The sequence below is a fragment of the Elgaria multicarinata genome, chromosome 20 (assembly GCF_023053635.1).
Source record: "Elgaria multicarinata webbii isolate HBS135686 ecotype San Diego chromosome 20, rElgMul1.1.pri, whole genome shotgun sequence".
Lineage (NCBI taxonomy): Eukaryota > Metazoa > Chordata > Lepidosauria > Squamata > Anguidae > Elgaria > Elgaria multicarinata.
Genome location: NC_086190.1, coordinates 4,155,632 through 4,179,627, shown reverse-complemented (window position 1 = coordinate 4,179,627; position 23,996 = coordinate 4,155,632). Strand labels below are relative to the sequence as shown.

The following is a 23,996-nucleotide window of genomic DNA, read 5'->3' as shown; positions in this document are numbered from 1 at the left end:
TTGGAGCTGAGCCTTCCTTCCATACTCTGGCCAGGCAGGATGGCCCACTCTCTGAAAGTGTTCTCTTTGGGGAAGGGGTGCAAGAGCCCTGCTACATCGCCCTTCAAGATCACCCGGGGAGTACATCCCCAGACCGGGATTTGCACTCAGGACTGAACCTCTTGGTGCCTCTGCTTCTGTCTCCTCACAGCTGTAGCCTGCCGACCGTCACCGCCCCCTCCGCCATCTTGGCCTTCTCCCTTGCTTCGTGGCGGGTTTGGTACCCTGGATGGTTACCATGGAGAACCAGCAGTTGCAGGCACCCACTCCTATCAGCAGCGCCAGCACCACGGCGACCACCAACAGCAACGGGCGCCAGGCCGGGCCTCAAATCTCCGTGTACGGCGGGATCCCCGATCGCCAAACTGTCCAGGTAAGCGGGAGAGGGCGGGTTGGACGGCTCTCCCGTTGGGAGTCCTTGGGAGAGTGACAATCTGGTATTTCTGTACCTCCACCCTGCGAGGTAGGCTGGGCTGCAAGGCACGCTTTTGTTTATACTCTTCTGAGGTGCTTCTAGGCTTGAGCAGAGAAGGCTGAAGGGAGATGTGATGTCACCTGAGGGGCTGTCGCACGGAAGAGGGACGCAACCTGTTCTCTTTCATCCAAGGCAGTGGCACGGGGAACGACGGCTTGGGTTACGCAGTGGTTCTCAACCTTCCTAATGCCGCGACCCTTTAATGCAGTTCCTCATGTTGTGGTGACCCCCAACCATAAAATTATTTTTGTTCTTCCCTACACGATCCATTGTCATGGGATGGTTTGCTAATGAAAATAATACATAACAATAGCTTTAATAATGCAAAAGATGATACAGGACATAGTTCAGTCAATACAGTTTCCTAAGACCATCGGAAATATGTGTTTTCCGATGGTCTTAGGCGACCCCTGTGAAAGGGTCATTCGACCCCCAAAGGGGTCCCGACCCACAGGTTGAGAACCGCTGGCGGTTCTCAACCTGTGGGTCGGGACCCCTTTGGGGGTCGAATGACCCTTTCACAGGGGTCGCCTAAGACCATCGGAAAACACATATTTCCGATGGTCTTAGGAACCGAGACACCACTCCTCTATCCGTCTCCATTAAGAGTGTTACCCATGCTGCACCATGCTTCAAGACAAAATTTCATTTATTTGTAATTAGAAATAAATATTTCACAATATATAATTACATATTGTTTTTGTGATTAATCACTATGCTTTAATTATGTTCAATTTGTAACAATGAAAATACATCCTGCGTATCAGATATTTACATTACGATTCATAACAGTAGCAAAATGACAGTTATGAAGTAGCAACGAAAATAATTTTATGGTTGGGGGTCACCACAACATGAGGAACTGTATTAAAGGGTCGCGGCATTAGGAAGGTTGAGAACCACTGGGTTACAGCCAGGGAAATACCAGCCCCACAGACCTGACTTTGGGTGGCCCGACCCTCATCGCCACCCATCTTTTCAGCTGCGCATGTGCTTCAAAGTGTCTGTGCAATGAACAACCACTACGCACACACGCACACGCCCGCACACACACACACACCGGTCTTTGACTTCGGTGCCTTTCGGCAGTCCTTCCCAAGTTCTGTCGCACCAAAGGTTGAGAACCACTGGGTTACAGGAAGGCAGATTTCGGTTGAACAGTCGAACCGGGGCCAGCTCTACCATGAGGCATGGAACATGGAATGAGAGGTGGGGGGCGCCGCCACCTCGTCAGGTAGCAAAAAAGTCTTTGGCGGCTGCAAGTCCCAACTTCCAGGCTAGAGAAGACAATCAAATCAGCTTCAGTTTCCAGTTCAGTATAAAGGAGGTTGGAGGGAGATTCAGGGCAGATAAAAGGAAGTGCTTCTTTACACAGCACATAGTTAAACTATGGAACTCACTACCACAAGATGTAGTGATGGCCACCGATTTGGATGGCTTTAAAAGGGGGTTGGATGAATTTCTGGAGGAGAAGGCTATCCATGGCTACTAGCCCTGATGGCTATGTGCTACCTCCAGTATCCAAGTCAGCCTGTGTGCACCAGTTGCTGGGGAACATGGGTGGGAGGGTGCTGTTGCACCATATCCTGCTTGTTGGTCCCTGGCCAGTGGCCAGCAGTGCTGACGTTCTAAAGCAGCCTTCCTCAACCTGGGGCGCTCCAGATGTGTTGGACTACAACTCCCAGAATGCCCCAGCGCTGCGGCATTCTGGGAGATGCAGTCCAACACATCTGGAGCGCCCCAGGTTGAGGAAGGCTGTTCTAAAGAGAGTAGTTGAGAAATAGCCAGTTGCTTTTTAAAAACAAAACAAAGCGTCAAATTACATGGAGGCAGATTTCAGCGATGCGTCCGCCCTCTGGAAAACCCCTCCCTCATGCAGCTAGGGAGGCAGGCAACGTCATATCTTTTAAACGCCCCCTAAATTCATACCTTTTTTCCAAAAGCCTTCCCCGGACTGTAACTTATTCTGGGTTAATGTGATTTTTAAAGTTTTAATTGAGGTTGTTACATTAGGGTTTTATTTGTAAGCTGCCTGGAGAGTCTAGGCTGTTGGGCGGTATAAATATTAAATAAATTAATAAATAAACTTGGAGCCCTAACTGTTCCCCGTCTTTACTATCGGCGGTGCCTGTGGGCTGCGACGGAGACCCCCTGCTCCTCTGTTCTTCCTCTGCTGCTCCTGCCTTTCCCCTGCCTTCCTTTCCACAAAAATCCTGCCCCCTCGCACAATAACAGCCCAGGTCCTTTTTGCAGGAGAGGGCAAAACCTATGGCCACCCCCCCACCCCCCAATTGCAAGCATGCCAGAGAATGCAGCGGCATCTGAGCTACGTGCAGTGTGGAAGCGTCGCCCTCTAGTGGCCCTTGCGAGCGGCGGCGGCGCTCCGCCGATGCGCCGGGCTGTGCATGTGTTTGCCTCGGGAGAATGGAAAGGCGGTTGGAGGCTGGGAAGTCAAGGCCTCCTTTCAGCCAGCCACTTTTGCCGTTAGAAGTTTGGGAAAGGATGAAAATGGCCCACCCTGAGAGGGTCTCCTTGCCGCTGTTATTTCTGCGTGAGTTACTGTCCTGAGCACACGTCTGCTGCTATGTCCAGTATTCAAGGCAGTAAGCCTGTGTGCACCAGTTGCTGGGGAACATGGGTGGGAGGGTGCTGTTGCACCATGTCCTGCTTGTTTGTCCCTGGTTGGCCACCGTGTGAACAGAGCCTTGGTCTGATCCAGCAGGGCATTCCTTACGTCCTTAAGAAAGATCTCAATCACTCAGCCTTTAGGTTTTTCCAAACAGCGTTTTTCCATCGATCGCGTTCGGTCGTAGAGCTGGGAGGGAGGCTGGTGGCTCCGAGGTCAGTGGGGCGTTGAATCCGCTCCGGGTTTCCATCGGAACCAGCTAGAACTCTAAAAAAGCTCTCCATGGTCCTTCTGCTGTTCTAAGCTAGGCTACTGTCTTGTGCAACTGTTGGTTCGTTGGGCTTCTGTGGGTGGAGTTGTTGGGGTGGGGGTGGAGGAGACACCTTATTCTTTGCCACAGGCAGATGAACGGCTTGGGCTGGTCCTGTGACCACTGCGTGAACCGGGATGGGGTGGGGTGGACCTATCACAAGCAAATACCAGAAGGAAGTCCTGGACCAGTATCCGAAAGGTCCAGCACAGAGGCGATTGCTACGTGTTTCAAAAAGTTCTGCAGTTGCTGTAATTTGGGAACGCTCAAAGCGACCCTAAGGCATTTCCTTGAGGGGGGGGGGCTGGGCTGGGATTGGTGAGCTCCAATCCGGATTCTCCTGAGCCAAATGGAAACCCTATCCCTAGACTTCCCTCCCCCTCCCCTCTCACTTGTGGGTTTCGGAGACAAAAGGCCAGAGGTCATCTCTTTGTCCTGCTCGCTCTCAGACTTGGGAGAGGCGGAGAGGACCCCAGACAGGATCCGGGAGTGGGGGAGAAACCTCTCTTCTCCTTGCAACATCACGGGCAGAGCCGTGTCCGTGCCTCCCTGCCCGCCCGGGCGGGCCACCTCCTCTCCCCGTTCGAAGTCTCTACGTCTCGCTGCCCTGTGGATTGAGACCCGAGTACTCGGCCAGGCGTAAGTGCCCCATTTTCAGTCTGAGCTTTTGGTTAGGGTTGGCGGAAGAAGTTCACGCCAGAAAGTGCTTGGTGGAGTCCAGCGTCCCCTGTTTGGGGTGGGCATGCTTTGGAGTATATCGCTTCGGGCCGATTGATATTAACTGCCCACCAAATCCTGCCAGGAGGGGTGTGTGTGTGTGTATGAGAGAGAGAGAGAGAGAGGTTGCAAAAGTTATCCCACTACAGTGGTGGGATTATTGGCCCAAGTCGGACATCCGTTCCACGCGTCTCCTTCTCCGATGCAAACATCTGCTTTGTTTTTACTCGGTGCCGGCATTTCACAATCCTCCGTGCAAGCACAGGAAAAGCACGGGAAACGGTGCGCGGGCTCAGAATTCTGCCGTGTGAGGATCTTGGCTTTGACTTTGTTTTTAAAGCAAATGTCTAGTCCCTGTAGATAGTGGGAGCATTTAGGGGTGACATTGAAGGGGATAATGATGGGTGAGCTATAACGGTTTCTCTGCAGCTTTCTTGCTCTCCCTGTTCCTGCCTATAATGGCACCCCCAAATCTGCTACTGCAGGCAGCCTCTATTAGGGTCTGGGAAGCAGGGAAAGACCTGTGAAGCCCTTATTCCTCCTCTACTTGGCACTAGTGAGACCACACCTGGAGTCTGGTGTACGATTGTGGGCACCACATTTCTAGAAGGACGTTGACAGGTTAGAAGAACAGGTTCAGAGGAGGGCAACGAAGATGATGCAGGGACTTGAGGAAGGGCTTATTTATTTATTTATTACATTTTTATACCGCCCAATAGCCGAAGCTCTCTGGGCTGAAGGAACTTGGCATGCTCAGTCTGGAGAAAAGGAGATTGAGGGGAGACACATTGGCAGTGTTCAGGTACATAAAAGGATGCCACAGAGAAGAGGGTCAAGAGCTATTTTCCACAGCCACAGAAATTAGGACCCGAAATAATGGGTATATGTTACAGCTACCTGGATTTCGATGAAATAGAAGGGAAAACTTCCTGACGGTAAGATTTGTACAACAGTTGAACAGTCTATCAACAGAGGTTGTGGGTTCTCCATCTCTGGAGATTTTTAAGGAGAGGCCGGACAGCCGCCTCTCATGGATGGTTTATTTTATTTATTTATTTATTTATTTATTTATTACATTTTTATACCGCCCAATAGCCGAAGCTCTCTGGGCGGTTCACAAAAGTTAAAACCATAATAAAACAACCAACATGTTAAAAGCACAATTACAAAATACAGTATAAAAAGCACAACCAGGATAAAACCACGCAACAAAATTGATATAAGATTAAAATACAGAGTTAGAACAGTAAAATTTAAATTTAAGTTAAAATTAAGTGTTAAAATACTGAGAGAATAAAAAGGTCTTCAGCTGGCGACGAAAGGAGTACAGTGTAGGCGCCAGGCGGACCTCTCTGGGGAGCTCATTCCACAACCGGGGTGCCACAGCGGAGAAGGCCCTCCTCCTAGTAGCCACCTGCCTCACTTCCTTTGGCAGGGGCTCACGGAGAAGGGCCCCTGTAGATGATCTTAAGGTCCAGGCAGGTACATATGGGAGGAGGCGTTCCTTCAAATGGTTGAATTGGTTTTCCTGCACATTGAAGAGGGTTGGATTAGATGATACTTGTGGTACCTTCCAACTCCACAGTTCTATGATTCTACCCTGTGATGGACGGAGGAGAAAGCAGAGGGGAAGCTGGTCTGATATTTGACATTGGTTTGAACTCACCAGCCTGTTTTCTGCCTGTAGGCTTCTACTAACTCTGGAGCCATCGAGTGTTTCTTGTTGCCAGTAGTCCCACTGGCTAATAATAGCAAATGTCATGGCTTCCTGAAATCTGGGCGTAGATTTTACTACTGAGTTCTTAACAGGTTGTCCAAAGGCTAACACTTCCTTTACGTTGATTAAGTTTGGCACCTAGCAGTTTTAATTTGTGGAGCAAATTGTCAAATAGAGTGGTTGAAACCCATTTACAAACAAGACATTCCATCGTTTTGTTATTGGTTCCAAAGTCGTCCTCCTGTTTCCAATTTTTAAAAATGTATTTATATTTATTGCATATGCTTATGGGTTTTTTTTTAAAGACTTTACACAACTTGTAGTTGTAAGGGAAGAAAAGCAAAACAAAAATACAGGTACCGCTCTTGTGATGTCTATAGCGGGAGGTGTATGCGTGTGTGATTTAAGGCCAAAAGAAAAGTCTAGAATTGGTTGCAAAAATTACAGATGGGGAAATCCATCCTGTCCCTTCTTTCTGGCCTGCTTAAAAAAGAACACGGAATATTCTCTCATCTCTTTTTTTTTTCAATGGCCTCTCTGCTGATTTGATAGGAGATTTTGGCATCTTTTTTTAAAAAAATCATAATTGAAGAATTAATGCTGTTTTAACTCATTGTGTGTGTGTGTTGTGGTAGTTTTTATTTTTATCCCCCCCCCCAAAAAAAGGAGTAGCTATGTTAGGCTAAGTCAGCCTTCCTCAACCTGGGGCGCTCCAGATGTGTTGGACTACAACTCCCAGAATGCCCCAGCCAGCTGGCTGGGGCATTCTGGGAGATGCAGTCCAACACATCTGGAGCGCCCCAGGTTGAGGAAGGCTGGGCTAAGTCATAAAGTGCCAGACTTTTTGCAACAAAACCTGGAAGTTCATTTCACTAGATGCATAAAGGGCACAGCTGGGTGGGATATTCCATCTGATGAAGTGAATGAACGCCTGATCTACACTACTGCCTTTAAAGCGCTTTAAAGCACTTTGAAAATGTTTGGACGACTGTATGTGCCGTGTGTCCTGGGCTCCCAACAGTTGTCAAAACTGTTATAAAGCGCTTTAAAGCAGTAGTGTAAATCCTGCCCAAACCTCTGCCATAATATATTTGTTAGTCATTCATGGTAAAGAACCGGGAAGAGGAAAAGGCACCAGTTCTATCCAAAAGCAGAAGACCCTCGTTTGAAACGGAAGGAAACATTTTTGCTCCCTTTGCAAAAAGCACAGAAAAAGACATATCCCCCCTGCCTCACCCCCTGGAAGCAAATATTTCTCTGAAACGCGTCGGGGATATTACAGCTCCCCCCTGCCCCCCCCCCCCAGCACGCTTCTGCTTTTGCCTTTCAAGGCCAGGAAACTTATTTGTTCCTTTTAATGTTTTTATTGCAAAGTGCCCTTACATCCTGCCTTTCAGGACACAAAATGGCTAAAACGAATACGGGTTGTTTCACAGGTTACCGGGTGGGGGCGGAGAAAGGGGGTGGGGGCTTACAGCTTGTATTAAGCGCCCCCCCCCAATTCCAACCCACCCCCCAGTATATCACACATGAGTGAAACTTTTCCCCAGGCTTTTCTCATAAACAGGTTCCCTTCCGGTAGCTTCGGAGATAGATTGTGCAGAAACCTCTTTTTGCCTTTTAAAATTGGGTTCTTCTGTGCCACACACACACACACACACACGGGGAAGGGGGCAGATCCATTTCAGAGACTTGGGGCACGTGTTTTTCCTGCCATCATGCGTGGTGTGAATGTGGGGGTTCCCCCCTCCCCACTGCTCCGTGACATCCTTGGGGTACCGCTCTGGTTGTGCGTCAGCCTTTAAAGCGTGGCCTCGTTGAGGCTCTTTGGGCCACTATTGTCTTCCTGAAGCAATTTGGGGCGGGGGCAGATTTCAGGAAAGGTTTTCTCCGGACCCCCCCCCGGGGGGGCACGAGGGAATGTTGGCAGAGGGCAGAAATGATGGATGAGTCCTTCGCAGCCTGCAAATTCCCCGCAAGGTCAAAGTTCCCAGACCCTTGCTGACGCCGGTTAACCTCTGACCTGACCCTCTTCTCCCACCCCCTCCACTTTTGGGGAAGCGGGGGGGGGGATGTTTAGACAGGGGCTTTCTCTCGCTCCTCCCCCCCCCCCCCGTCTTCTCTGAATGCCTGTGGATTCCCAACCCCCCATAGGCCAAGAGCTGCTTTATATAAATACAGCAGTGTTCCACATTTCAAGCGGCTGACAAAACCCATTATGCACGGTGTGGAGACAGCACAGAGGGAGGCGTTTTCCTCCCTCTCTCGTCATACTAGAACCCAGTGGGGCCGTTATCCCAGGGAGCTGATGGGCAGGAGATTCAGGACAGTTAGAAGGAAGGACTTCTTCACACAGCGCAGAGTTAAACTATGGAACTCACTCCCACAAGATGTAGTGGTGGCCACCAATTTGGATAGCTTTAAAAAGGGGGGTTGGATAAATTCCTGGAGGAGGAGAAGGCTAGCTGTGGTTACTAGCCCTGATGGCTATGGGCTACCTTCAGTATCAGAGGCAGTAAGCATATGTACACCAGCTGCTGGGGAACATGGGTAAGAGGGTGCTATTGCACTCATATCCCACTTGTGGGTCTCCCATGGGCAGCTGATTGGCCCCTGTGTGAACAGAATGCTGGACTAGATGGGCCCTCGGTCTGATCCAGCATCAGGACTCTTCTGATGTGATGTACTTGCTTTTTTAAGCCTTCGTTTTGTGACTGTTTTTCATAGAATCATAGAATAGCAGAGTTGGAAGGAGCCTACAAGGCCATCAAGTCCAACCCCCTGCTCAGTGCAGGAATCCACCCTAAAGCATCCCTGACCGAGGGTTGTCCAGCTGCCTCTTGAAGGCCTCTTAACAACATTTTTATTTTAAATTTTGGGTTTCATTATTATTGGCCACCGTGATGACTGTTTCCTGGGTGGAAAGGCGGGCTGTAGGTCAAACAGAGACAGTGTGGTTAGAGTTTCAGACTGGGAGTCAGGAGATCCGGGTTCTAGTCCCCACTCGGCCATGGAAACCCTCTGTGTAACTTTAGGCTGCACAGACTCTCAGCCCAGCCTACCTCACAGGGTGGTTGTTGTGAGAATAACATGGAGAGGAGGAGGATTATGTACACCGCCTTGGGTTCCTTGGAGGAAAAAAAGATGGGACATAAATGCAATAAAAAAATAAATATAACTACGTTCAGAAAAGGGTGGTGGGGGGAGTGGACAAAAATATAAAATAAATGAAAATTCGTTGGAGGGTGGGAGGGGGGGTTCAGGGTAGGACCGCTACACTGTCCTACGCTGAAGCAGGTTTATGACAGGGTGCTGTGCGCCTTTCAGGCCAACAACCGAATTCTGTTTTGGAGACCTGCTTTCTAGCCCTGGGTGGGGCTTAGTGGGAAAATGGGTGGAGCCAAAAATACAGAAATGTTGGCGTCTTGTAGCATCAAGCCCTGGCTGCCTGTCGCTGAGCCTTCGGAGAGGGTTTCCCAACCTTTTTGAATGGGGTCAGTGGGTGGGCGGAAATGGCGCAAACGCTGGGAAAGCGGTAGTGGAGGGGAGAAGGGGCGGAGCCAGGCAGAAGGGCGGAGCCATCGGGGCATCCAGGAGGGCTGGTTTGCGCCAGCCGTGCTGATGTCCAACGGCCGCCCGCTTTTCGGCTTGCTCTCCCCCTCCCTGGCAGGTGATTCAGCAGGCTTTGCACCGGCAGCCCAACACGGCCGCCCAGTACCTGCAGCAAATGTACGCCGCCCAGCAGCAGCACCTGATGCTCCAGACGGCCGCCCTCCAGCAACAGCACCTCGGGAGCACGCAGCTCCAAAGCCTGGCTGCCGTCCAGCAGGTACGTCTGTGGGGCGAAGAGGGAGGGAGGGAGGGGAGGCTCAGAGCCCCAACCACAGCAGGGCAAGCGTGCCCCGGAAACAGTCGCGATAACGTCAGCACGGCCGTGAACCTCAGCGGTTCACACGTCTCCATGTTAAAATCGCATTTAAATGACGGCGTTTAGAAGCACGGCCTTAAATATTAAAACCACGTTTAAAACACAATGTTAAAAACAAACTCCAACCACAGTAGAAGCGATAGGAGGAGCAGCCTGAGGAGAGCGTCGCAGTTCATTGGATGGTGGCCCAGGGAAAGCCTGGGTGGACAAGTGCGTTTTCAGGAGGCGTTTGGAAAATGCCACATTTCCCTGCCTCCTGAACTGCACGAGGGAGGGTTTTCCAAAGAGTGGGGGCCACTACCAAGAAGGTAGCGATGTTCTGTTCGTTTTGGAATGACCAGCAAGGCCTCCTCTGATGGTCTTGACTCTGTGGGTTTCTCTATAACTCCATGGCCCCTTCTTTTTGCAAATGCGAAATGTCCTCCTCTCTCAGAGATGGAGCCTTCCTCGCCATCTTCCTCCCCGGCGTGGCATCCGATGGGTTTCCTCTTTAATTTTCCCTCCCGCTGTTCCTTCCAGGCGAGCCTAGCAGCCAACAGGCAGAGCAGCACATCCAGCAGCAATGGCCCCACGCAGACCACAGCTCAGCAGCCCACGGTAAGGCACAAAGAGTCTCTGCACAGCTGCCTTGGTAGGTCCCCCTTGCCCCACAGTATTCAGGCGCTGGTGCAGTGTTAGGCTTTCCACCTAGGGCAGGGGTGCCCAATGCAGCACTTATGGCACCCGCGGGGAAAATATTATGGCAGTCTCCTTTCTAGCCTCTCCCCCTTTGCCTTGCTCCCCCTCTCCCCTCTCCCCCTTTGCCTTGCTCGCCCTCTCCCCTCTCCCCCTTTGCCTTGCTCCCCCTCTCCCCTCTCCCCCCTCCCCCTTTGCCTTGCTCGCCCTCTCCCCTCTCCCCCTTTGCCTTGCTCGCCCTCTCCCCTCTCCCCCTTTGCCTTGCTCGCCCTCTCCCCTCTCCCCCTTTGCCTTGCTCGTCCTCTCCCCTCTCCCCCTTTGCCTTGCTCGCCCTCTCCCCCTTTGCTTTGCTTTGCTCCCCCTCTCCCCTCTCCCCCTTTGCCTTGCTCGCCCTCTCCCCTCTCCCTTCTCCCTTGCTCTTTTTCTCCCCTCTCCCCCTTTGCCTTGCTCTTTCCCCCTCCCTCCTAGCCTCCAGACTCTTTAGCTCGCTGTGTCTCCCCTGTCTGGCCTCTAGCTTTGGCTCCCTTTTGACTAGCCAGGCCCTGTGACAGCTGTCATGTGACTAGCCACACCCTCTTGCCAGAGCCATTTTGTGGGGGTGCCCACAGCAGTTTCTCAGATTCCCAGATGTGCTCGTGGGTCCCCAAAGTTTCCAGAGCCCTGACCTAGGGGATGGCGCTTCCGGGGGAAGGGAAGGGCCGGCCGTGCTCCCGGCCTTCGTGGGGTTGTCCCAGGCTCGCCTCACCTGTTCTCCCATCTCCCTCTTTCTTCTCTCCCTCCCCGCCCCCCAGATAAACCTGGCTACATCCCCAGCTGCCGCCCAGCTCATCAACCGGGCCCAGAGCGTGAACTCTGCCGCCGCCGCCTCGGGCCTTGCTCAGCAAGCGGTCCTCCTGGGCAACTCCAACAATCCCACCCTCACCGCCAGCCAGGCCCAGATGTACTTGCGGGCTCAGATGGTAAGTTCTTGCGCCCTGCCCCACCCTGCCTTGGAGTGGTGAACGCTGAGATTGCCCAGGGCCCCCCGGATGCGTTGGGACAACAAACCTCATCCTGCTGCCTTGGAGTGATGGGAATTGCAGTCCAACGCATCTGGAGGGCACCAGGTCGGGGAAATCTTCCCACGATGAGTGATTTGATCCCTAGCCACCGAAAGCTGGTTGGAGGTAAAAGCATCTGCGCAGGCTCAGACTTTGGCGCACCTCCGGGGGGTGGGAATAGCATTCCGAAGCTGGGAGGCTGCCGCTGAGCATGCTCCGTTTGCGCTGCGTCTCCCGGGCCTCCCTCTCCCCGCCCCGCAGTGGTGTCGTTCGAGGTGCTGGTTTTGTCTTCCCTCCCTTCCTGCCAGTCGCCCTGCTGTCCTCGGCTGTGATTTCTCTGCTGGGACGGCCACGGGTGATGTATAAGGGGACCCCTTTCCTGTGATTTCCAGGCTCAGCAGAGCAGTCTTGTGCAAGTAGCTAGGACCCTAGGCCGTCCTGTCCCTTTGTCCCCCCAGCTCATCTTCACGCCGACGGCTACGGTCGCGGCGGTACAGGCTGAGGGCGCCCCGACCACCACCACCACCCAGTCATCGACCACCACGGCTCAGGTAAGAACTGGGAGAGAAAGGGTCTGTGTTGGGGGAGGCGGCAGAATCCCTGTAAATAAGCCGTGGGGCTGTGCGCGGTGTCCCAAGAGCCAACGTGGCGCAGAAACCGATGCAGAGAAAGCTGCATTATTAGGGCAGATCACGATTTTAATATCTGGTCTTGGGCAGGCTCCAATAAATTACGTGATTTTATTCTGTTAAGCAGTAGAATTTTAGAATTGAAAGGGGGTCTTTGAGGTCATCTAGACCAACCCAGGAGTCGCAGCGCCAACCCAAACGGGTGGCCTCCAGATGGGTTTGACTGCAGTTCCCGTTTCTGACAGATGGCCCCCGTTTAAATCCTTCCCGCAAAGGATAAGCCCGTCACCTCCCGGAACACGGTTCGCTGCCGGATGGGCTCTTCCCGTTACGAAATGTCTCCTAATGTTTAGCTGCAGTCCGCTCCCCTGCAGCGTCCGCCCTGTTTTCCGCACGCGGCAGTCAATTGGGATTTGGGGAAATCCTGGCTTGTTGTCAGGGCGTGCCGGCTGTTCACACCGATTTCTCTCATCCCGCTAAACTAACCAGGAGACTGAACTGCGATGTTTGAACCCCAGAACCTCCTTTGCAGTGCCCTTTCTCCAAGCTGGGATTCATAGCACTCCAACCTGGGAATAAAGCCCCTTACGCTCAAAAGGCCCCCGTCTGCATGTAATGGCAGCAAACACGCTTTTGAGCTCTTCCGGTCTCCTGTCCCGCAGGTACAAAACTCGGCTGTCCGCACCCAGCTGACAGCAACCCAGGGGCTGACGCAAGCACCGGGCCAGCAGCTCCCCACCTTGGCCATGAAGCCGGCCCCGAGCGGCAGCAACCATTCCTCCTCCTCCTCCTCTTCCTCGCCGGCTTCTCAGGGCAAGGCTGCCGGGCCGGCTCCTGGCGCCAAGGCGGGCACAGCCGAGCACCTGCCAGAGCACCATAGGAAGGGCGAAGGCGGGACCGGCGGCAGCAACGGGACCGGCGGCAGCTCAGACGGGCGGGGGAACGCCACCAGCCGGACGGTGACCCCCGTCACGACGCATCCATTGATCGCCCCGGGTAAGACGCTGGCGGTGTTGCTGCGGGGCTGGGAGACCCTAGTGGAGTGGGCCCGGGCCGGAGCACACATCCAGCCCAGGGTACTGCAGAACCTGAGTGGACTGTTCGACTTCTGCAACAGGACCGTTTCTGAACTCCTTTCGTTCACTAACGTCCTGTAGCTCAGGGCTGCTGAGCTTCAGATCCGCTGGCCATATCCAGCCATCCTGGGGGCCCTGATCCACCTCTCCGGGATTCCCCAAGCGTCCATGCCTCCCCTTCCCCGCTGGTCGGTGTTTCCGCCTTTTGTCCAATCCCCCTCCCAAAAGGCAGAAGTGCCTCTCCGAAGGCTTTAGCTGCTGACAATCAGAGCTTTCCACTAAAACAAGCCGGCGTTTCGGGTGATTTTGGCCCTACTTTTTTGGCCTTGACTGTCGGCCGCCTGTGCCAGCGGAATGGGGCCCACGAACGCTTCTCCGGTATCGAACCCCACCTTCGCAGCGAAAGCGGTTCGAACTCCCTGCTGCAACGTTGAATGCGTGAGGGCATAGATCTGGTGCCTGTTAAGTGAGCAGGAAACCCACCCTCTGGTTTTTTGAGGCTTGCCTTTACTTTTCACATCCTGTAAGGACACAGATCAAAAGCGCCCCAGGACAATGTATGTGTGTACAATTATTATTTTTTTAAAAAAACAGCCATCAAAGACTAGAACTGCAACCAGTGAACAAATTTATTTATTTAGTTATTGACAAAATTTATATACTGCTCCCCGTTCAAAATTTCGGAGCGGTGTACAAGGTGAAATAAAATAAAAACCAGAATAAAAACGCATGAAAACGGATTTTTAAAAGAAGCAAAATGCAAAGTGAACTGGGGCTGGTCATCAAGGGGAGGCAATGGTGTTTTCAGGAGGCACTGAAAGGAATTCAAAGTTGGCACCTGCCTGACCTCCAGAGGCAGGGAATTCCACAGGAGGGGGGCCACCGCACTGAAGGCCCTGCCCCTGGTGGACTCCAATCAGAGGATGGGTCTGCGTGGACCCACCAGGAGCCTGCCCTCAGATGACCTCTGTGACTGGGCAGCTTGATAGGGGAGAAGGCGCTCTTTAGAGCGTGGATTATTCCCGGCTGAAGCCATTTTGATGCCATGCAGTAAACCTCTACAGCATTTTGGTTTGATGCTATGCAGTAAATTTGGAAGTGCAAGCACTCCTCATGGTGATCACCACAGCTACGCCTCCAAGGAAAGTCCAAAGTTGCATTGATCCGCATCAGCCAACCAGTTCTAGCATTCCCCCCCCCTTCTCTCCACCAGGAGCCGGGCTTTTTGTCAAGCAAATGGCCCTCAACTGCTCATTCCAGCCCCAGCCAGCCCCAAATACTTTACATAACAACAGGAAACAATCTATTGTGGTTGAGGGAGTCCATTTCCCTCCCAGTTATGCTCAGAGGGAGAAGGGAATTCAAAACCAGCACTACTAAATTAGGCTGGCCTTTGTTTTCCCCGCCCTAAATTCCTGGGATTGTTTAGCTTGGAAAAAAGGAGGATAATGGGAGACCTGATAGAGGTGTACAAAATTATTCCTGGTGTGGAGAATGTGGAGAGGGAGACATTTTTCTCCCTCTCTCAAAATACTACTTCATCCCATGAAGCTGATGGGTGGGAGATCCAGGACAAATAAAAGGAAGGACTTCTTCTCACAGCGCAGAGTTAAGTTACGGAACTCACTGCCACAAGATGTAGTGATGGCTTTAAAAGGGGGTTGGATAAATTCCTGGAGGTGAAGGCTACCCTTGGCTACTAGCCCTGATGGTGGTGTGCTATCTCCAATATTCGAGGCAGTAAGCCTGTGTGCACCAGTTGCTGGGGAACATGGGTGGGAGGGTGCTGTCGCACCGTGTCCTGCTTTGTGGGTCCCTGGTCGACATCTGGTTGGCCTCTGTGTGAACAGAGTGCTGGACTAGATGGACTGCTGGTGTGATCCAGCATCAGGGCTCTTTTTATGTTCTTAAGGAAATAGTTCCCGCTGTACCAATTCAGAACCAAGATGCTCTGGGAAACCATTGTCTTTTTTTAGCATCTTCCTTGAGACTGAGAAACTTGAGAGTGTTTGTAACCCCTCTCCAAGTCCTTCAAGGCCAGACGTCTGGGGTTTCCCACGCATTGCTGACCTGTGTGGAAAAGTAGCAGGACGGCCCGTAAAAAGCAGGCCGGGAAAGGTGGCGTCGAAGCCGTAGCCTACAGGAGATCGAAGCTCAGTCTGGCATCTAAGGCCGTGCACAGCCTGCTTTGACTGGCATGCAGTTGAAGACGTGTTATTTTGGACTGGTGGTGGAGAAACATAGAAAACAAGACTGTGTGCCCGGCTGGATGCTGGAAACCAAAGTCGTGCGTGCTTGGTTGACACTTGTGCGCAAACCCTGTAAGCCAGGGGCGTTGACCCTCTTTTGGAGAAGCTCTCGGGATGTGCAGGGCCAAAGGGGAAAGGGCGGAGATCAAACACCCAAAAGTTCCAACATATTTTAGCTGAAATCTGTTACTGCTGGTAACTAAACCTTCGGAATTTTTCTCCGGTTTCACTGTCTGCACCTTTTTCTTTGCCTCCCATTACGGCCTCTCTTTGATATTGAATTTTGGGTTTTAGGCTCCTTGGGGTGGGGACCTGTCAAGCAGCTTTCTCCCACCTGACCCCTGCCAGATGCGTGGGACAACAACTCCCATAATCCAGCTGTGCTGGCTGGGGGATTATGGGAGTTGATGTCCCACGCATCTGGCAGGGGTCAGGTGGGAGAAGGCTGATGTCAAACTCCCTGTACATTGATGACAATATAGAAATTTAATACGCGTGTTATGTGGGTTGCAGAGTTTTGGGGAGGGTTACACGGGTTGCGGAATTTGTAGGAGGGTTACACGGCTTGCGGAATTCGTAGGAGGGGGTTACGCAGGTTGCGGAATTTGTAGGAGGGTTACATGGGTTGCGGAATTTGTAGGAGGGTTACCCGGGTTGTGGAATTCGTAGGAGGGTTACAAGAGTTGCGGAATTTGTGAGGGGGTTATGCCGGTTGCGGAAACTCTGGCAGGGTTATGCCCGTTGCGGAACTGAGCATTGGGTTACAGGCAACCTCTGGCATTAACCGTCTGTGTCCTGCTGCCTGTTCTCTCCCCTCCAGCCTATTCTCAGCTCCAAACCCACCAGCTCATGCAGCAGCAGAAGCAGCTCCAACACCAGTTTGTGATCCAGCCGCAGCTGCAGCCCCGTCCCCTGCAGCTGCAGCCCGTCCCCGGGCCCACCCCGAGCCTCGGGACCCCCGCCTGGCCTGCAAGCCCAAAGCCACCTGCCAAGCCAGGGCCATTCCGCCCACCTGTCGCCCTGCCAAGCCGCCAGCCAGCACAAGCCCGGCTCCAGCCAGCCCGCCCAGCACATGGCGCACCCTTCCGGACCCCTGGCGCTGGGGCCCCAGAGACCCGACGGCAGCCCCACTAGCCGGCCCACCGGCTGCCCGAACCACACAGCGCAGCGGAAGTTCCAGCACGCTTCAGCCGTCATCCTCCAGCTGCAGCCCTCCGTCGGGACGGTGAGTTTGGCCGGCCGTTGCGCCCCGCTTCCGGAGATGGGGGGGGGCCAGGCCCACAGGACACAACTCCGCATAAAATCTGCCTCTGCTAATGTCTAGCTATGCGTGCCAATTCCAGGCTGGGTTTGAATTTCACAAGGGGGCAAAGCCAGGGGATGGATTTCTTCTCTCTCTTTCTCTCTCTCTCTTTTAATTTCATTAATTTTCCAAAACAAAATCAAGTAAAAGAATGAATGAGAAATGTCCACGCGACATTTAACATTGCGTAAATGGGGGCTTTATGGCTGCCATTTTCCGCCGCTTTGAAAAAACACAATTTCCGGAGGGGTGGGGGAGTCCGCCAGACTCCCGGAGCTAGTCGGACACCTGCAACATCCGTGTGGCTGCATAATTCAGTGATGGATCGCAGCGAGTTCTAGGTTCAGCACTAGGCGTCTCCTGCTGAAACGCGAGGATCTTGGGGACCAGGGCTGAGACAGGCTCATCTCTGCCGCCCCCTCAGCCTAGGGCTTTGGCAGTTCAGTGTAAGCAAGGGTAAGGTGATGCCCGTTGGGGCAAAAAAACCCAATTTCAAGTATAACCTAATGGGATCTGAGCTGGCGGTGACCGAGCAAGAGAGAGATCTTGGGGTTGTGGTGGACAGCTCGGTGAAAATATCCGCCCAAAGTGCGGCCGCTGTAAAGAAGGCAAACTCCATGTTAGGCATTATAAGAAAAGGAATTGAGAATGAAACGGCCAGTATCGTACTGCCCTTATACAAATCTATGGTGGGACCACACTTGGAATACTGTGTACAGTTCTGGTCATCACACCTAAAAAAGGATATTAAGGAGCTGGAAAAAGTGACTTTATACTGTTAGTTTTACCCTACCCAGTGCCTGTTTGCATTCTCTTCCCCTCCTTATTGTTTTATTATGATTTTAATAGAATGTAAGCCTATGCGGCAGGGTCTTGCTATTTACTGTTTTACTCTGTACAGCACCATGTACATTGATGGTGCTATATAAATAAATAAATAAATAAATAAATAAATAAATAAATAAAATAATAATAATAATAATAATAATAATAATAATAATAATAATAATAACTAAAATGATGAAGGGGCTGGAGCATTTCCTGTAGGAGGGAAGGTGTCTGATCAGGGGTCTGGAAACAAAGCCCTATGAAGAGAGACTGAAAGAACTGGGCCTGTTTAGCCTGGAGAAGAGAAGACTGAGGGGAGACATGAGAGCACTCTTCAATGACTTGAAAGGTTGTCACACAGAGGAGGGCCAGGATCTCTTCTCGATCCGCCCAGAGTGCAGGAAACGGAATAACGGGCTCAAGTTAAAGGAAGCCAGATTCCAGCTGGACATCAGGAAAAACTTCCTGACTGTTAGAGCAGTACGACAATGGAACCAGTGACCTAGGGAGGTTGTGGGCTCTCCCACCCTAGAGGCCTTCAAGAGGCAGCTGGACAACCATCTGTCAGGTATGCTTTAGGGTGGATTCCTGCATGGAGCAGGGGGTTGGACTGGATGGCCTTGTAGGCCCCTTCCAACTCTGCTATTCTATGATTCTATGATTCTAAGGTTACGTCAACTGGGATTGTTTAGCTTGGAGAAGAGGAGGCTGAGGGGAGACATGATAGAGGTGTACAAAATTATGCCTGGTGTGGAGAATGTGGAGGGGGAGACATGTTTCTCCCTCTCTCAAAATACTAGAACCCAATGGGGTCATCCCATGAAGCTGATGGGTGGGAGATCCAGGACAAATAAAAGGAAGGACTTCTTCACACAGCGCATAGTTAAACTATGGAACTCACTACCACAAGATGTAGTGATGGCCACCCATTTGGATGGCTTTAAAATGGGGGTTGGATAAATTCCTGGAGGCAAAGGCTATCCATGGCTACTAGCCCTGATGGTTGGATGCTCTCTCCAGTATTCGAGGCAGTAAGCCTGTGTGCACCGGTTGCTGGGAAACAAGGGTGAGAGGGTGCTGTCGCACCGTGTCCTGCTTGTGGGTCCCTGGTCGGCAGCTGGTTGGTGGACTAGATGGACCCTTGGTCTGATCCAGCATCAGGGCTCTTCTGATGTTCTTATGAGAGCACTGAAGTAGGCAGGCCTCACTTGCTACAAAGGTGTCCTGAAGATCCCGTGGCTCAGCTGCAGAGCGTGTGGTCTTTACACTTTGCATCACTGGTTGAAGGATCTCACGGAATCAGGACGGCCAAATTTCTCTCTCTGCCTGCCCGAGACCTTTCTCACTGTTTTTTCTCGCTTCCTCCGTCCACCTGCAGCCGCCCACCGGTGTCCAAGAGAACTCCAGGAAGGATGCCTTTCCTGTCGAGAAGCTGCCGGCGGAATCCCGGGCAGCTCAGCCGGTTCTGCCACCCCAGGGCACCGCCGTGACAACGACAACGGCTCCTCCCGAACCACAGGCCTCCGAGTGCATTGGGAGCCCGCCCCACGGTAAGCAACATCCCTTAAGTTGGGGCAGGGGGAAGAGGAAACGGCTTCTTTTTCACGTCTGGCAACCCTTGCATCTCTGCCCCGCCAGTCTTGTGGGGAACAGCCTCCGGAGAGGTGGGTTGTCCCATCAGAAAGCCTGGGAGGACCATTAAGGCTGCCATCTTTTGGGCGTCGGGTTAAGGCTGGCCTCTACTCCCAGGCACTTATTGCCACGCGAAGGGGCCTTCACCCCAGCTGCCTTCATCAGGTCTAGTGACTTATTGAAATTGTTTTGCCAGTTTAAAATTGCTTTCAATTTTGCGTGTGTGTGTGTCAACTGCTTTATACCGCGGTTTATGATCTTGCGTTTGCGGTTTGCCGTTTTTGTGAGCGGCCCAGAGAGCTCCGGCTTTGGGGCGGCATGGAAATAATGCATTGGAGTTGATTGGATAACAACAAAGTGCACTGATTTGCCCCAGAAGGTGTTTTTTGGGGGGGCCGTGCTCAGCAGGGGGTGCTGTTGTTTTGTTCGAGGAATGTCAGTCCTTGCTCTAAATTGGAGCAGGACGTAGAGGCCCTACAGAGAGGTTGTGGTCAGGGGAGGGGCCTCATTCTGCGTGTCACCCAGCACAGTGGAACAGCCAGGAGCACTCTTCCGTCACCTCAAATTGGCTGTGTCTCCTCCCTGCCCCAGTCTCCTTCCTTCCCCTGTAGTCTTCTTCCCTTCCGCCCGTGATGTTCTGCACCCGGAGACGGCCCCAGACCACAGACCCAGAATAGCTTGCTGGGTTTGAAAGCTGCATCCCATAATTTTGCTGTTGCATGTCTATCATTTTCTTCTCCCCACCCCCCACCAACACTGTTCAGTGGCCGAATGCGCTCGGCTGTGTTAGGCTGCAGATGCAGTGTCACGGAGAAGCTACCAACAGCGATACTGTTCTTCTGCCTGGCCCAACGCCCTCACTCTGAGCCAGCTGGAGTTCGCCTTTTTTCATCCTTCTTCAAAACATGAAAATAGGCCATGTCCCCAATCTGGCGCCATTCAGGCGTAGTGGGCGACAACTCGCTGGCTTATAGAATCATAGAATAGTAGAGTTGGAAGGGACCTACAAGGCCATCCAGTCCAACCCCCTGCTCAATGCAGGAATCCACCCTAAAGCATCCCTGACAGATGGTTGTCCAGCTGCCTCTTGAAGGCCTCTAGTGAGGGAGAGCCCACAACCTCCCTAGGTCACTGGCTCCATTGTCGTACTGCTCTAGCAGTCAGGAAGTTTTTCCTGATGTCCATGCACTGACTTCCTATAACTTGAGCCCGTTATTCCATGTCCTGCACTCTGGGAGGATCGAGAAGCGATCCTGGCCCTCCTCTGTGTGACAACCTTTCAAGTATTTGAAGAGTGCTATCGTATCGATAGGCTAACGTGAACTCTTCCCAGTGGTCTCTTTTGCGCCCCTGTCCTGGGTGCATAATGGAATGACGGAACTCACTACCACAAGATGTAGCGTTGGCCAACTATTTGGATGGCTTTAAAAGGGGGTTGGACAATTCCTGGAGAAGGAGAAAGCTGTCCATGTCTACTAGCCCTGATGGCTATCTACTACCTCCAGTATCAGAGGCAGTAAGCCTACATGCACCAGTTGCTGGGGAACATGGTTGGGAGGGTGCTGTTGCACCATGTCCTGCTTTGTTGGTCCCTGGTTGACAGCTGGTGGGCCTCTGTGTGAACAGAGTGCTGGAGTAGACGGACCCTTGGTCTGATCCAGCATCAGGGTCCTTCTCACGTACACTTTTCCCTGCATCTCTGGTCCCTCCTTGCTGGCAGCCTGACTAAGATCAGAGCTCTATAGGTAAAAATTCCATGCTTCCAAGTTTCTCTTAGAGCTCACTTTTTTACAGCTAGAAGCGCAGGAAACGCAACCAAAGGATGCAGCTAAAACCAAGAACAGGTCCACACGTTCCTTTGGGTGGAGGAAAAAGAGGCCGTACCGTCTGGAGCTAATGTGCCGTTCATGCTTCTGTTGGGGAAGGAGGGTGCGGTTTCTCTCCCCCCACCAAAGCATGGGGGAGGGAGTCCTGCCCCAGGCCTTTTGTCTAGCGGTGGGCCCCCACGAAAACTAGGTTTCTCTGCACTGGCCTCAGGGCACCATATGGTCATAGGAGACCGTAAGTGCTTCCATTTAGGGACTCGGCTCAGCGTGGCCAAAGACGGTGCCACACCTCTGGAAGGCACCAGGTTGGGGAAGGCTGAAGGATTGTTCCTTCCAGTGGCTTGCAAAGAACGCTGCTGTAGAACCTCCTTGCTCAGGAGCAGTGTACCTCCGAACAGCAGATGAGGGGAGAGACCCGTTTTCTGCCTTGAGGCAACGGTTGGCTTCGGAGCCCTCATCCCGATGCATCAGCTGGTCCGGGAGGCGGGGCGGAAAGTCCGTCCCCCGCGTTGCGTGCTTGCGCTGGGCGCCGGCTTGCCTTTTCATCCCCGTTCTGCGGGGGCGGGCTCTCCCCGCTCCCTTTATTGTTCTCTCTCGGGAAGTTCGGGGCGTGGGGGGGGGCGCCCACTCCGGAGACAAAGGGCCGGGCCGCCCCTCGCCAGTGGATCTTTGACCTGGCTGCAAATTCCCTTCAATCAAGTTAAATGGAGCAAACCTTCCGCCCCCCCTCTCTCTGGGGACCGGGAGGGGGGATCCTCACATCTGCATTGGGCGGGGTGTGGGCGGGGGGCTTGCTAATCCCCCAGCTGGGGCCCACGTTGCCGCTGGCCCTGCCTTTCGCAGGCCCTTCCTCAGTACCCTTTGCCCCTTTGTAAGGAGTGCAGGGCCCCCCGCCGGGGAAGGAGGAGGGGGGGTCTTGGGCCACACAGACACACACCTGCTTCTCTCCACGCCCCCCCCCCTCCTCACAGCTGCTGGCTTCTCATGCAAGCTTCTCACACACACCCCTCCCGCTCGGGCTTCCTTTTCTGTTAGGTCCCGAGCAACCAAGAGCCCGCCTCCGGAGAGGAGGAAGCCGCGAAATAGCTGCCCAGCAAAAGATTCCGGCCTGAGGCTGCAACTGACACAGTTTCCTTTTGGTTAAATAAGGAAGGGAGTTTACATGCCTCCAAACCCCCCTCCCCAATTAATTTTTCAGGGGGAGGGCTATCCCGGATCCTACACCGCCAGGACCGAGAGGAACGGAATTTACACACCTCTGAACGGCTGCCCCGATCCTACCTGCCTCTGAACCCCCAAAATTAATTTTGGGGGGCTACCTTAGCTCCTAACCAAGCAGATTGGAAGTTACATGTCTGTGAACCTCCAGAAATGTTTTTTTTGGGGGGCTACCTCAGATCTTCCACTTCCAGGATCAAGAGGAATGGACTTGACACACCTCTGAACCCCGCAAAATATTTTTTAGCGAGGGGCTCTCCTAGATCCTACACCACCAGGACCGGGAGTGTGTCCCCTCGAAGGTGTGGCACTTTTAACATGTGATTCCTCCACCCAGCCCGGAACATTTACGGACAGAGAAGTGGCTGTGGGTGTTTTTCATTTAATATTTCAACTCTAAAACCAAAGAATTGGTCTGTGCGTAACGAAGTGCCTCTTCTTCTAAGAAGGTGGCTGCTGCCAAGCATGTGCAGCCTACCCAAACCCAGCACACTCCAGATGTGTTGGACTACAACTCCCATCGTTCCCAGGGGCCCTGCTGGGTCGTAATCCGACACACCTGCAAGCCACCAAGCCTGTCCGAGGCTGTGTTTGTGTGTAGCCGTTTGAAAACAGCGAAAGTTTGTGCTTCTTCTGAATTCATTGGGTTTGTTAGCGCATCAAGGTATGAAGATTTAATCCATTAATCATCAGAGCTTTTAATCAATTCCCTCATCGACTTAAGAGCAAGAGGTGAGAGAAATGGAAGGAGGAAAGGGAAGGAGAAGAGAAAATCCAACTGATAATATAGAATCATAGAATAGTAGAGTTAGAAGGGGCCTCTAAGGCCATAGAGTCCAACCCCCTGCTCAATGCAGGAATCCACCCTAAAGCATCCCTGACAGATGGTTGTCCAGCTGCCTCTTGAAGGCCTCTAGTGTGGGAGAGCCCACAACCTCCCTAGGTAGCTGATTCCATTGTCGCACTGCTCTAACAGTCAGGAAGTTTTTCCTGATGTCCAGCTGGAATCTGGCTTCCTTTAGCTTGAGCCCGTTATTCCGTGTCCTGCACTCTGGGAGGATCGAGAAGAGATCCTGACCCTCCTTTGTGTGACAACCTTTTAAGTGTTTGAAGAGTGCTGTCATATCTCCCCTCAATCTTCTCTTCTCCAGGCTCAACATGCCCAGTTCTTTCAGCATCTCTTCATAGGGCTTTGTTTCCAGACCCCTGATCATCCTGGTTGCCCTCCTCTGAAATGTCTTTGTGAAGCCTTCTAACCAATGTTGCAAAATGAACAGTGCTATCCTATGTGTCTTACACAGAAGTAAGTCCTGGTGTGACCCCCAGGTTGTGGTGTTGTGATGGGGGTGGGGTGGTAATTTTCCACCTACGGTTTTCTATATATAGGTGGGATATAAATTGAAATAATAATAATAGGATTGCCTCTCTCCGTACCAAGGCTGCCATCCTATGCATGTGTAGACAGAAAAAAAGTCCTGGTAAAGAAACTGGCAGCTTTACATGATTGCTTGCAAATGCAGTTTCCTGTATTTAGTCTTTGGTTTGGTTCACACATACTGCTAACCCATGGTTTGTTTAATCCATGGTTTGTTTCCTTACCCAGGGTTTGCCTGGCTTGTTTGCTCAGTTGTTTTCTCAATTGGTTTTCCCCTCCTCCTCCTCCATGCCGTCCATCCCTGTATCCCAAATGCCTTTGCAGCGCATTTTA

At 52.4% G+C, this 23,996-nt stretch overlaps 1 protein-coding gene across 1 annotated transcript in view; it reads left to right on the top strand.

Annotated features, from left to right (window-relative positions):
* Window positions 1-216: 216 nt before the first annotated feature.
* Window positions 217-23,996, top strand: part of PHC2 (polyhomeotic homolog 2) — a 56,552-nt gene continuing 32,772 nt past the window's right edge. The window contains 9 exon segments of the mRNA XM_063145309.1: window positions 217-412; window positions 9,555-9,713; window positions 10,332-10,409; window positions 11,279-11,446; window positions 11,920-12,078; window positions 12,819-13,152; window positions 16,302-16,438; window positions 16,440-16,706; window positions 18,991-19,162. Of these exon segments, the coding sequence (XP_063001379.1) occupies window positions 269-412; window positions 9,555-9,713; window positions 10,332-10,409; window positions 11,279-11,446; window positions 11,920-12,078; window positions 12,819-13,152; window positions 16,302-16,438; window positions 16,440-16,706; window positions 18,991-19,162 (1,618 nt within the window). The 5' untranslated portion in view covers window positions 217-268.